Below are 11408 nucleotides of genomic sequence, written 5' to 3'. Positions count from 1 at the left end.
ATAAATCTGCTGTTTTATATCACCTGAGACTGTCACATGTGTGAATCATTACATCACAGACCAACAGGTGTGTCTGAGAGAAAGAGCGAGAGAGAGCGAGAGAGAGAGAGAGAGAGAGAGAGAGAGAGAGAGAGAGACTCTGTGTAGAGGGTGGAGGTGAAGTACATTCTGTCTTTTTTTCGATCTGAAGACTGCGTCAACACTTCAGATAGCCCAGAAATACATTTTACTCTGCTTTTCTCACAAAATTTGGAGTAATTACCTTCTGCCAAACAGCAATTAAAAAATTCGTAAGTATATTATACTCCGCTAGCATTTGTTTCTGTATACATCTGTATACATAAAGACTCAGGATGTGATTTACTAGTGCTTAGGGACAGATTACTGTTCTTGATCTACTTTAAAGTTGGAACATGGCTTGAAATAACAATTGACAGTATTACCATTTCATAAGTCTTTTTGTGTCCTGTACAGATTTCATTTTCAAGAACTCTACCTAACAACCCAAAATGGATAAGTTTCGTATGATGTTCCAGTTTCTTCAGTCCAACCAAGAGTCATTTATGCATGGTGTTTGTGGGCTTATGGCCTTGGCTAGTGCTCAACTCTATTCTGCATTTGAGTTTAATTGCCCCTGCATGCCTGAGTACAACTACTCCTACGGAATTGGTGTATTGGTCGTCCCAGCTCTTTGGTTCTTTCTCCTTGGATTTGTCCTGAACAATAACGTGTCTATGCTTTCCGAGGAATGGAAACGACCAGTGGGTCACAGAGGCAAGGATCCTACAATTTTGCGCTACATGTTTATTTCCGTATCCCAGCGTTCACTGATTGCTCCTGCAGTTTGGATTACCGTCACATTAATGGACGGGAAAAGCTTCCTCTGTGCATTTAGTATGGATTTGGATATTTCTGAATTTGTGATTGGAAATTTTACTGGATATAACATGTCAGAGGAGGAGATGATAACGTTGCTTGCCAAAATCCCTTGCAAGCACATATTTGATGGACAACATATTTTATCTAGCGAATCAGCCACCAGGTATATACGCTGTGTGTCACAGGTATGACAAGACCATTTCTTCTTTTTCGATAAATTATTTAGTATGAGTATAAATTGTTAGTATGAGAACCTTTCATTAAATTCTATACATACAGCACTTGTTTATTATATTAAACTCTTTCTGAACCTATCTCTGTAAACGTGCAGGCATTTGGCTGGCTCTTCCTGTTGATCCTGACATTAATTGCATTCACTGTCCGTGCCATTCGTCCCTGCTTCAGCCAAGCGGTGTTCCTCAAAACCAAATACTGGTCGCACTATGTTGACGTGGAGCGGAAGATGTTTGACGAGATGTGCGCCGAACATGCCAAGAGTTTTGCCAAAGTCTGCATCCATCAGTACTTCGAGAGCGTCAGCGGAGACATGCAGAGTTTACACAACCAAAACAGGAATGACAGTAAAGAAGCCGATGATGAAAATCCCAAAGAGGATGATAAACTTCTAGGCATTCATGCCCTGGAGGACATGAATAAAGTTTTGTGGAACTGGCACACATCTAAGCCTCCGTTAACTCTGAGAAAGAATGGAGCCAGCGATGATGCAAACAAGAAAGCAAACGAAAGCCGAGACGGGGTGAAAACTGGCTATGACAATGCTTCATTTAGCACAGATCAGAAAGCCTATGAGGATGGATACGTCACATCGAAGAAGGGAAATAGCTACATGAACGTTGACGGTCCCATGAACCAGCACACCTGGACTGCACATGATCATGCCTCTGGCATTAAAAAGAAAGAATGGGCTGTGTATTACAGTAAGGTCTGAAGATCTTAGCGATGGAGATGTTACTAAATGACCTCTGTATTTTGTAGCATGCCAAGTCAAGTTTTATTTAAATCAAATCAGTTTTAGACCTAACATTCTGAAGAATGTCTGGGTAATAACTGACCTGGTTTGCCTTCTGATTCCTTTGACTACAGCTTACAATTATACGCTTTTTAAACCAGGAACTGACTATCTATTGTATGGGAATGTGTGCATTATGGGGTGGTGTCCAGTAAATGCTCAACAGAGCGCTTTCATCTTTTCGAACATTGTGTAAAGCAGCTGGCAATTCCTGAACAAATGCCAACAAAGCATCTCAATATCTTGGACATAGAAAAATGTCTCACTGATCACTGACCCTCACCACCTCTTGCAAATCAGGCTTGAGAGACAATCATGCAGCTTTGCATACTGATGAAGAAACAAAATCAACATTTGCATCTGTTTATCAACTTTTTTTTATGTTCCTTTATTTATATTATATTTAAAATGTATATCAGATTGTAGGTGTTTTTTTTGTGTTCCTAATGGACAGTAAGCATATCACTACATTGCACAAACCCAGAATATATGATTATATTAGGTGTAACGGTAGACGTAATTGTACGTTTTGGGGCTTTCGGTACAGTGCACATGTGCACACTCTTTTTACTTGCAGAACAAAATCTGATTTATCTCACAAACATATTAAGTGGAGGACTGCAAGTTTTGTCCCTTCGCACTTTGAGCGCTGTGTCACTGTGGCCATTCGATCCATTCCCGGAAAAACTATTTTGTTTTGCGCTTGCATGAAATTCACTTTCTGCCATCGTCAACGTCTAGCGATATGAATTATTTTGATTTTTATGTACACCTTCAAAAATTTAGCTTCAAAAATGAAAATCCTGACAATTCCACATATCAAGGGAGTGAATGAATTAAAGAAGGAAGGAATGAAGACATTTGTTAAAGTTTATATGTTTAGGAAAATTAAATATTAAATGTAAAACACACACACACACACACACACACACACACACACACACACATTTATATAAAGATCTGTATTATCAAATCAGGGTCTAATTTAATTAAATTTTTTCATTAATTACATTTTATTAAATCAATTTGATTTGTCAATTTAATCAGTCAACGTAATCAATATAATTAAAAAGTGTATTGCATTCATTAGATTTTTTTTCTTATCTTTTTTTTATCTTTTATTCAAATCAGGCAGGCATTTTATTTTTAATTGTTCTGAACTGTTTATGTTCACAAATGTTAATAATAATATTATTAATTATTAACTGCATTAATTTTTCTCCTAACTGTACCAAAATTTGACCGAACCGTGACTTAAAAACCGAGGTACGTACCGAACCGTGAATTTTGTGTACCGATACACTCCTAGATAATATGCATGTGTGACAGTAGATGATTTAAACTAATACAAGAACGTTATTGTGTTTTTCCTCTGTCTCCACCAGAGGGCACAATTGACTATATTCAATACACATTTATAGCATAGAAAATATGAATTAAATATGAATGGACCTGAAAAAAATTTATGTGTAATCGAATTATTTATGTGCTGCCATCCAGTTACCCAAATGATTTGTATGAGAGCCCAAAGTCTGTTCTTGTTTCCTGATAACAGCATAAACAATTAAATATTTGGTATATTATGTTTTCCTATTATTGTCCATGCATGGTGATTTAGGGGTCTGCACGTTTGCCCCACACCTTCAGGGTTGTGGGTTTAAATCCTGCCTTTCCTCTATGTGTGCTTTTGTTCTTTCTTTGCTTTCATGGTTACCTTCATGGTAGTCTGTTTTCTTCACCCAGTCAAAAAATGTGCATGGTAGTCTGATTGGTATTTCCAAATTACTCATAGTGTGTGTGCTTGCTCTCTGATCATTTGGCACCCTGCCCAGGCTGTCTTTAAATTCCCTGGGATAGGCTCCAGGTTTCCCCTGTAACCCTGTTAGGATAAATGTATAAAAATTGATGGATTGGGGTTCAAACCTTTAACTCTGTCATGGATGCCCCTGTGCGTTGAACCCTACATTTTTACAAGCTGGTACACTGTATGTGAACAAACGAATCTTGATGTGGTTCTAAAAAAAAATCAAGGCTTTACTTCCTATTTAAAGCAACAATCTAGCATTCTTTCCTCCCAAACTCTATCTAACTTTTGAGTAGCTCATGCGGATTTGTCCCAGCAGGAATTTATAGACTTGGTGATTAATATAGTGCAAATTTAAAATTCTGATCCACATATATGAGTATACCACTAAACATTTCTAGTTGCTTGTATGCCACCATGGGGAATCCCTTTATATTATCAATTGTAGAACATTTCCAATATAATGTAATGCTTCTAAAAATGGCAGACTTCCCCGAACTGAAATTCCTTCCTGTTTTTGCATGTATCTTAACCAGAAGTAAAGTTTGTCGTATTCTAAGATCTGGTAAAAAAATTCCAAAAGGGAGAAAAATTACAAAAAATAAATAAATACTAAATTTCTATCTTAGTTCCACTGAAAAACACCAAGCCTGACTCAACATTTTAAAACGAATCTACTTACGAGACCAAAAAAAAACAACATTACTGCCTCATTTTAAAGAATGATTTGTTTACAGCTGGGAAATGAGCTATCAATTTGATTATCAGCATCATCAACATCAGTCACTCCCTTAATCACAAGCCTCATTGGTGTTTCTCCAGTCAACCCGACCTCTGTCTTCTCATACAGTGGGGAAATAATCCATTATTGATTCAGTCAGGTCAGACTTGTTGGCTTTTATTATTCCAATCTATATTTTTTCGGTCAATAAAACATTTGAAAGAAACCTGTTCAAATGAAGGTGGTGCATTATGGGCATTTTAAGAATCAGTATCGGTTTACAAACTGATTTAATTACACTTGTATCCATCTCAAAATGACATATAACTGTCCAATAACTTTTATTACACCAGAGAAGCACACTTTTCTTAACTAGCAGGGGTTGAAACATATAGGCAGAACGAATGCATTTATTACAAGTATAAACAAATACAAGGATTTCTCAGCAAGATCCAATAGATTGATATAAATGTATGCTTTCCCAAAGCTTCTATAGTATCATGGGTCATGTTTTTAGTTCAGATCACAACTGCCATCTTGTATTATAATTGAGTTTCAGGAAAAAGTTAATACATTTTATTTCTTTAATTATGTATGTGATATTAAAGCATACACTACAAATAACTTCTGTAGCTATGAGCCTTGAGCCTTGAGACCTTCAGCTGCTATCTGTCTTTATTTTGCTTTCCAGTAAGTCACTTTCGATAAACACATCATCGTTCTTCTCCACAGTAAAGTGACACATCGTCATGAGATCACTGGTAGGATTAATGCCTAGGTAAGGGATGTATACTGAGATCAGTAGTTTGGCCTAAATTTGCCAGAAGCCTTTGTTTAAATGATCTCTTCTACTTTGCATTACTGCGGTGTTTGGAGTATTGCATTATTGCTTTGCTGTGCTTTTACTATATGAGCCAAAACTAAAAAAAACATTTTTTTTGTCATTACATTTATGTCTCTGCTGCCTGACAAAACAAGGGCCATCATCCTGACCGTTTGTTTTGCTCTCGGTGTTTCGTCTGCCTATGTTGTTCCTGCCTATGTTCCTACTGCAGTGTACATGTGTGCTTATGACTTTTCTCCAAAAAGACAAAGAGGAAACAGAAAGAGAGAGAGTGAGAGAGGTCATCTTTGGACTGCAGTCACCCCTGAAAAAGACAAGGAGAAAGAGAAAGAGAGTGAGTGTGAGAGAGCTTGGAGGAGGGGAATAACACACCGGATGGAGGGAGTGTGAGGTGATGGGAGGGTGCGAGTGGATGAGTTGCGAGGCAAACCGGGGATCACATGAGCAGCAGAGATCTGTTTACAAACTGAGGCTTGGAGGCTGAGGCAGCAAGAAACACCACAGCTAACACTCTGGGACAACCATATTCTTCTTCTAAACACACATTCACAAACACACAGATAATGCTCCACCCTACACCCAGTCCAGAGAGAACCAGGGATTCTGGATGAATTTGTTTTTTTTGCCATTGTGAGTTTTTGTTCTTCCTCTTCAAGGACTGACGGGACCAGATGGTTTGAGGTGGTGAGAAAAACACTCCCCCATACAGGCTGCATATACAGTCATACTTTCTACTGACAGATCCTTCTTCGTTTTGAGGACTCGTATGAGGACGTTTTTGTTTCTGCTTTTTTCTTCTTCTTGTTCTTCTTGGAGGGGGCCCTGTGTAAGGAATATCCTTTGACGGATCAGCCATTTTTTTCTTCCCTTTTTTCTTTTCAGAGATAAACAAAGAGGAGGACTTTTCTCATAAGCAGAATGACATCAGATGGACAAAACCTGTCGAAATCACTGAACATTTTTCTGGGATATGTTTTCATAGATGGCCTTAATTCAGATCTTGTGGAGCAGTTGAAGGATTTTCTTGAAGTCTTGTAGACTCTGAGATGAAACAAGCTTAAGAGAGGGAGATTCATGACCTGTTTTGTCCTTGCGCGACAATGAAGGTAGTCTGAGATTCCCTCAGCCTGGGTCACTTTAACACTCCAGCTGAGGCTGAATCCAAACACAGGAAGCGAAGATCAAGGACACGACATGGTCCCTTTTGTCTTTGTGTCCGCGCGCACGCCAAATCTTTTGTGTCGACGACGAGCGATGACAGTAAACACGCCGAGCGTCCAAGCCTGATTCCTAACACAGGAAACCCGAGGTGTGCTGCGACTGCGACTCGGAAAAACTCCCCAGAAAAAAAAAAACATTAAACATAAACAACAACAATAATATCACGGAAACCGTGAAAGTATCAGTTCCTAGTTCCGGGTCGGATTACATGCAGCCATTCCAATGGTGTAACGGTAAGAAGATACACTACAAACCTGTGTATATCACTTTTTATTAATGTCTGTTGATGTTTTTATGACACTTCTCATTTCCTTTTACTCACTTATCCTCTTCTGGAGGGCAAAATATAATCCATAGACGAACAAATTCTTAGTTTTGAGGTTTTGTAGACAATCCAAAGCTGATTATAAAGTATATTTGGAAGACCATCAACACCACCAACAATGTCAGACTGTAGCCATTATATTAGTAGAACCATCAAATACCATAGAGAACCACAAAACATTGAGTAACAGTAAATAAAACAGATGTCCGGCATCAACTTTCTTTTCTTTGTTTCATGAAAGGGTCTTGACTCCTTTGTTCATATATACATGACATAATATTACATTCATGTCACATGAATTTGACCAGAAATGTGGCTCCCAATTCATTTGTTTCTGTATGAATGTTTTTATTTATTTATTTATTTATTTATTTACATACGCCAGGTGCTTGTCTCTGAAGGGCCAGATGGTGGTTTTTTTTGGTCGAGGCCACACCACCAGTCTTCCATGTTTGCTTTGTGCAGTGCTAATTACCCAGAGTTCCCTTGGCATAGAGTGTGTGGAGCACGACCCAAAAGCCAACGGTCTTCCCGGCCGAATGTGTGGCCCCGTGCTTTCAGGATTGGCCCTGTTCCAGCTACGGATCGCACATCCGTGTATCTTGATGTGAATGAATGAATGATGTGTTTGTGTGTAGGCTGCCTTTGTGGAGTAGGACTGCAGCGTTCCCACTGCAATATGCCGTCGGAAGATCTGTACCATTTGCCGCTCAACGTCTATGTCATCGTGCTGGGCATCGGCTTGTTCATCTTTATGCTCAGTGTCATCTTCTGTTGCTACCTGTTCAGGTGCGAGAATGCGCACATGCACACACACACTTATATATGTGCGAATGGTGCTTGTTCACATGGTCCATGCATAAGCAAAACCGCAATGAAGACACTTAAAGACACACTAATTTTCCGGCTTTCATCCATTTGCCAACAGTTTAAGAGAAGACCAACTTTATTACTATAAGTTCATCTCATCGCATTCCACTTCCTCTGTTTCATATGGATCAGCAAATCCACTTTTATAGCTGATCATAAATATCTACGTACAAGATATTTAAAGAGCAAATATGATTTCCAACAGACCAACTCTTTCCCTCGCTATAATAGGCCAATACAGATATTTCATCACACTTATCCTTTGTAAGAAGCCTAGTGACCAAACTAGCTTCATCAAAAAATCATTATATTATTTATATAATTATATTTATATAAAAACATATTATTTACTTTTATTATTAGATGTAATCACAACGCAGCTTCACATAAATCCAGATATGGAATTTTATTTAGCTCTATAATGATCAAGCCAGAGGTGACCATGAGATCCTCCAGAACTGACACGAAGAAGGAACCTGGAGAAGAACCCGACTCAATAAAGGAACCCATCCTTTCTTTGTTCTGATTGATAACTGTACCAATTATATTCAAAGTATGAGTTTATTGTGAACGAGTCCTGGGATGAGCACAAGGCAGTAATAATGATTATATCAGCAGTACTTAAGTGCCAATCTCCAGTATTCAGTCACGGTGTTGAAGTCTTTATATAATAATGTGGAAGGCAAAACCAGTATTTGTTTTCTGCACCACATGATGTGCCAATGGAACACACACAGGAAGTTCATTTCTTTTTTCTTTTCTTTTGCAGGTTGAAGCAACAAGACACAAGACAGCAGTACAGCTACAATGAGGTACTTGCACTATGGCTACTATTACAACATGGAAAGACTTTGTAGCTTCTGCTTGAAGTTTAGTTTCAACACATGGTCTATTTTCTTTGTTCTTGGACGCTTGTCTGAAAGAAGACTTCATTTTTGGTCACGTCATTTTAATAACGTGAACGGAACCTTTCGTCACGGACTGAAATCATTTGACGACAGCAGATATTTCATCCTAATAAAATGCAGAGTCTGCATGTTAAGAAGAGCAGATGTGTGTATATATAGAAAAAGCTCTGTAGTCGTCATCATGAAACCCAATCTCACTCCTCATATATGACCTTCAGACGATGACCTCACAGTACTGCGGGTTTGTATGTGTGGAGCGAGCGTACTTGCTTGACACGAGGCATTTGGCAAGCGAACAAAAACGCGTCATCTGCCAGTTCGGATTATGGGCCACGATTAAACTAAGGCCTTATTGAATCGAAGCAAGAACTAAGTGGCATTCATTCAATGAAACGGTTGCTAAACAAGCTCGTTATGGAGTGATAGTCATGGGATTTTATCTGAGGAATAACGAGCAATTGTTCCAGCGTCGTCTCATTTCTCTTCCTGTTTTTCTAACAGGTGGTGCTGAAAGGGGCAGGGAAGAAGCTGAGCCTTCTTGGAGTACGTGTGCAAGCTCTCATGTGGTGAATTTGTGTTCACGTGTAAACTATACGTCTTGGCTTTGACACACGGTGTGGGTGTGTGAGGTTGATCTCACTACCAAAGTGTTTTTCACACTTTCATTTTTTTCAGTGCATATGCTTTTTAACATTAAGGCTCCTGACAATATTTATATTTAAATACAATATATACTTTTGAGCTGTAAAGTCCCTCAAAACAGGGATTGTTCATTACGTATCGAAAAGAAAAGTGGGACATTTTTGCTAGATCGATTCACAAATTTACTATTCATTAAAATATTTGAAGTCCTCAAAAAAAATGTGTCTGATCTGTCTGTTACAGCAACCCTGTGCAGTGTGTCTGGAGGAATTTAAAGCCCGGGATGAGCTGGGCGTGTGTCCATGTTCACACACATTTCACAAGAAGTAAGCACTAACGCTGGCTAATTACCGGAAAATCTAAAAAAAAAAAAAAAACAAAATGCGATTGCATTCAGAAATAGTAGTAAAACCTGTTCATCGTGGATTTGCCAAAAACACTCCAGGACATGATGAAGGAGCTTTGCCAGGGACATGGTGGATGTCGAGCATTATGCCAACAGCAGCTAAAATATCAAAAGCATCTTATGACAGGTTCCGTGCCAGCGTCCTTAACCACTTACACTTTTGATATTTGCAACTCTTTCCCAGTGGCATCCACTTACACCTGATCCGAAAATAGCTCCAGGCTTTGTAGCGCTAACGCTGCTCATGATGCGCTAGTAAACCCAGTCAGCATTACACAAAGGACGACACAATTTACTTTATATTGTACAGAAACAGTGCCAATCAATCAATCAATCAATCAATTATTGAACTACACTATGGACAAAAGTAGTGGGGCACCTGACTGTTCCAGCCATATGTTGTTCTTCCCAAACTGATACCTCAAATTTGGAGGCACACGATAGTATAGGATTACATTTTCCCTTCACTTGAACTTGGAGACCAAAATCTGTTTCAGCATGACAATGCTCATTGCGCAATGTGAGCTCCAGGAAGATATGCTTTACATGGGTTGGATTGGAAGATCCTGAGTGTCCTTAAGCTTTTGTCCATATCGTGTAGCTTGTTTGTATTTTGGGAAATAGAACCAGATTGATTTGTTTGAAAATCTTGCACACGTTCAGACAAAAAGAAACATATGAGAGGAATTAAGTATAGCAGATTATTTATGTAGATAAATGAAATTCAGTGGATCATATTTTTTTTACAGTGCATGTCAAGTTTACTTGACCACAAAGTACTTCTACTGACTCAAACGTTGCCAGTTAAGTTCTGAGAACTTTCAAAAAACCCCCCACTGTTGAGCAAACATCTTAACAGCTCAACTGTTAGGTTTCTTGTATACTTACTCTAAACAGAAAATGTGTTATGATCATCTCATACTGTTCTTTTCAGGTGTCTGTTAAAATGGCTGGAGATTCGCAGTGTTTGCCCCATGTGCAACAAGCCCATCATGCGGCTGCACAACACACCCCGTGGAGCTGAAGGGCCACAAGACCCTGAGGAGGTTTGATACAATTAAGAGTGGGGGAAAAAACAACAACAAAAATGGCACAACTCCAAACACGTTGGGCCACGCTCATGTTTCTCGTCTCTACAACTGCTATAACTCTGAGCACACAAGATCTGACCACCACTACTGGAGGAGACGAGATACAACCTCCAAATGCACAACCCCTGGAGGCCTAGTGGACTTGAGAAGTAGCACCTGATTGGCAAAAATATTTGGCAATTTTTTTTTACTTTTGTGATTAGTGACCGGTGGGGGTGCAGGTAAACAGCTCAGCCAGTTTCATCTCAAGAGGCGCCTCTAAGCAACTAATGCGAAACAACACTGAACTGCTGCAAGTGTGTGACGAGCACTGTTTACAAAAACAGTGTGTAACTACGCAGATATGATAGAAATGCATGATGATCAGTCTGTTTTGGCCTGACGTTTAAAGGCTATTGTATGTAGATAATAAAAATGTGGTGTTCTGTCCGAAAGGTACTGCAAGTCGTTATTGGGCCTTGTATAGTGAGTAAAAGAACTATGAAGATATGAACTAATAATCAGCAGTTAAACTTTACTTTCCCATTACTGGACATGTATCAGGGCCAACTCATTGAAACTTTTTTATTTTGTACAGTTTGATGTTTAATTTTGTTCGTTTTTGAATAAAATGTTTTGTGGATAAAGCTCTTTATGAAGAGTCACTGATGTGGAACGGTTTAATTCA

At 38.9% G+C, this 11408-nt stretch overlaps 2 protein-coding genes across 3 annotated transcripts; both read left to right on the top strand.

Annotated features, from left to right (window-relative positions):
- Positions 1-165: 165 nt before the first annotated feature.
- On the top strand, positions 166-2760 carry LOC124378146 (calcium homeostasis modulator protein 1). Its single transcript, XM_046837677.1, has 3 exons — positions 166-290; positions 475-1064; positions 1211-2760. The coding sequence occupies exons 2-3, from the start codon at positions 510-512 to the stop codon at positions 1826-1828; spliced, it is 1173 nt and encodes a 390-aa protein (XP_046693633.1). The 5' UTR covers positions 166-290; positions 475-509; the 3' UTR covers positions 1829-2760.
- Positions 2761-4718: 1958 nt separating this feature from the next.
- On the top strand, positions 4719-11375 carry zgc:175214 (uncharacterized protein LOC557610 homolog). 2 transcript variants are annotated; one of them, XM_046837075.1, is made up of 6 exons: positions 4719-6732; positions 7463-7613; positions 8464-8506; positions 9104-9168; positions 9488-9570; positions 10585-10643. In XM_046837075.1, the coding sequence occupies exons 1-6, from the start codon at positions 6708-6710 to the stop codon at positions 10593-10595; spliced, it is 378 nt and encodes a 125-aa protein (XP_046693031.1). In that variant the 5' UTR covers positions 4719-6707; the 3' UTR covers positions 10596-10643. The 2 variants fall into 2 exon arrangements, with proteins under 2 accessions (XP_046693031.1, XP_046693030.1); XM_046837074.1 differs by having other exon boundaries at positions 4953-6732; positions 9104-9145; positions 10585-11375.
- Positions 11376-11408: the final 33 nt, after the last annotated feature.

Source organism: Silurus meridionalis, chromosome 24, assembly GCF_014805685.1.
Source record: "Silurus meridionalis isolate SWU-2019-XX chromosome 24, ASM1480568v1, whole genome shotgun sequence".
Taxonomy (NCBI): Eukaryota; Metazoa; Chordata; class Actinopteri; order Siluriformes; family Siluridae; genus Silurus; species Silurus meridionalis.
This window is presented reverse-complemented; position numbering and strand designations above follow the sequence as displayed.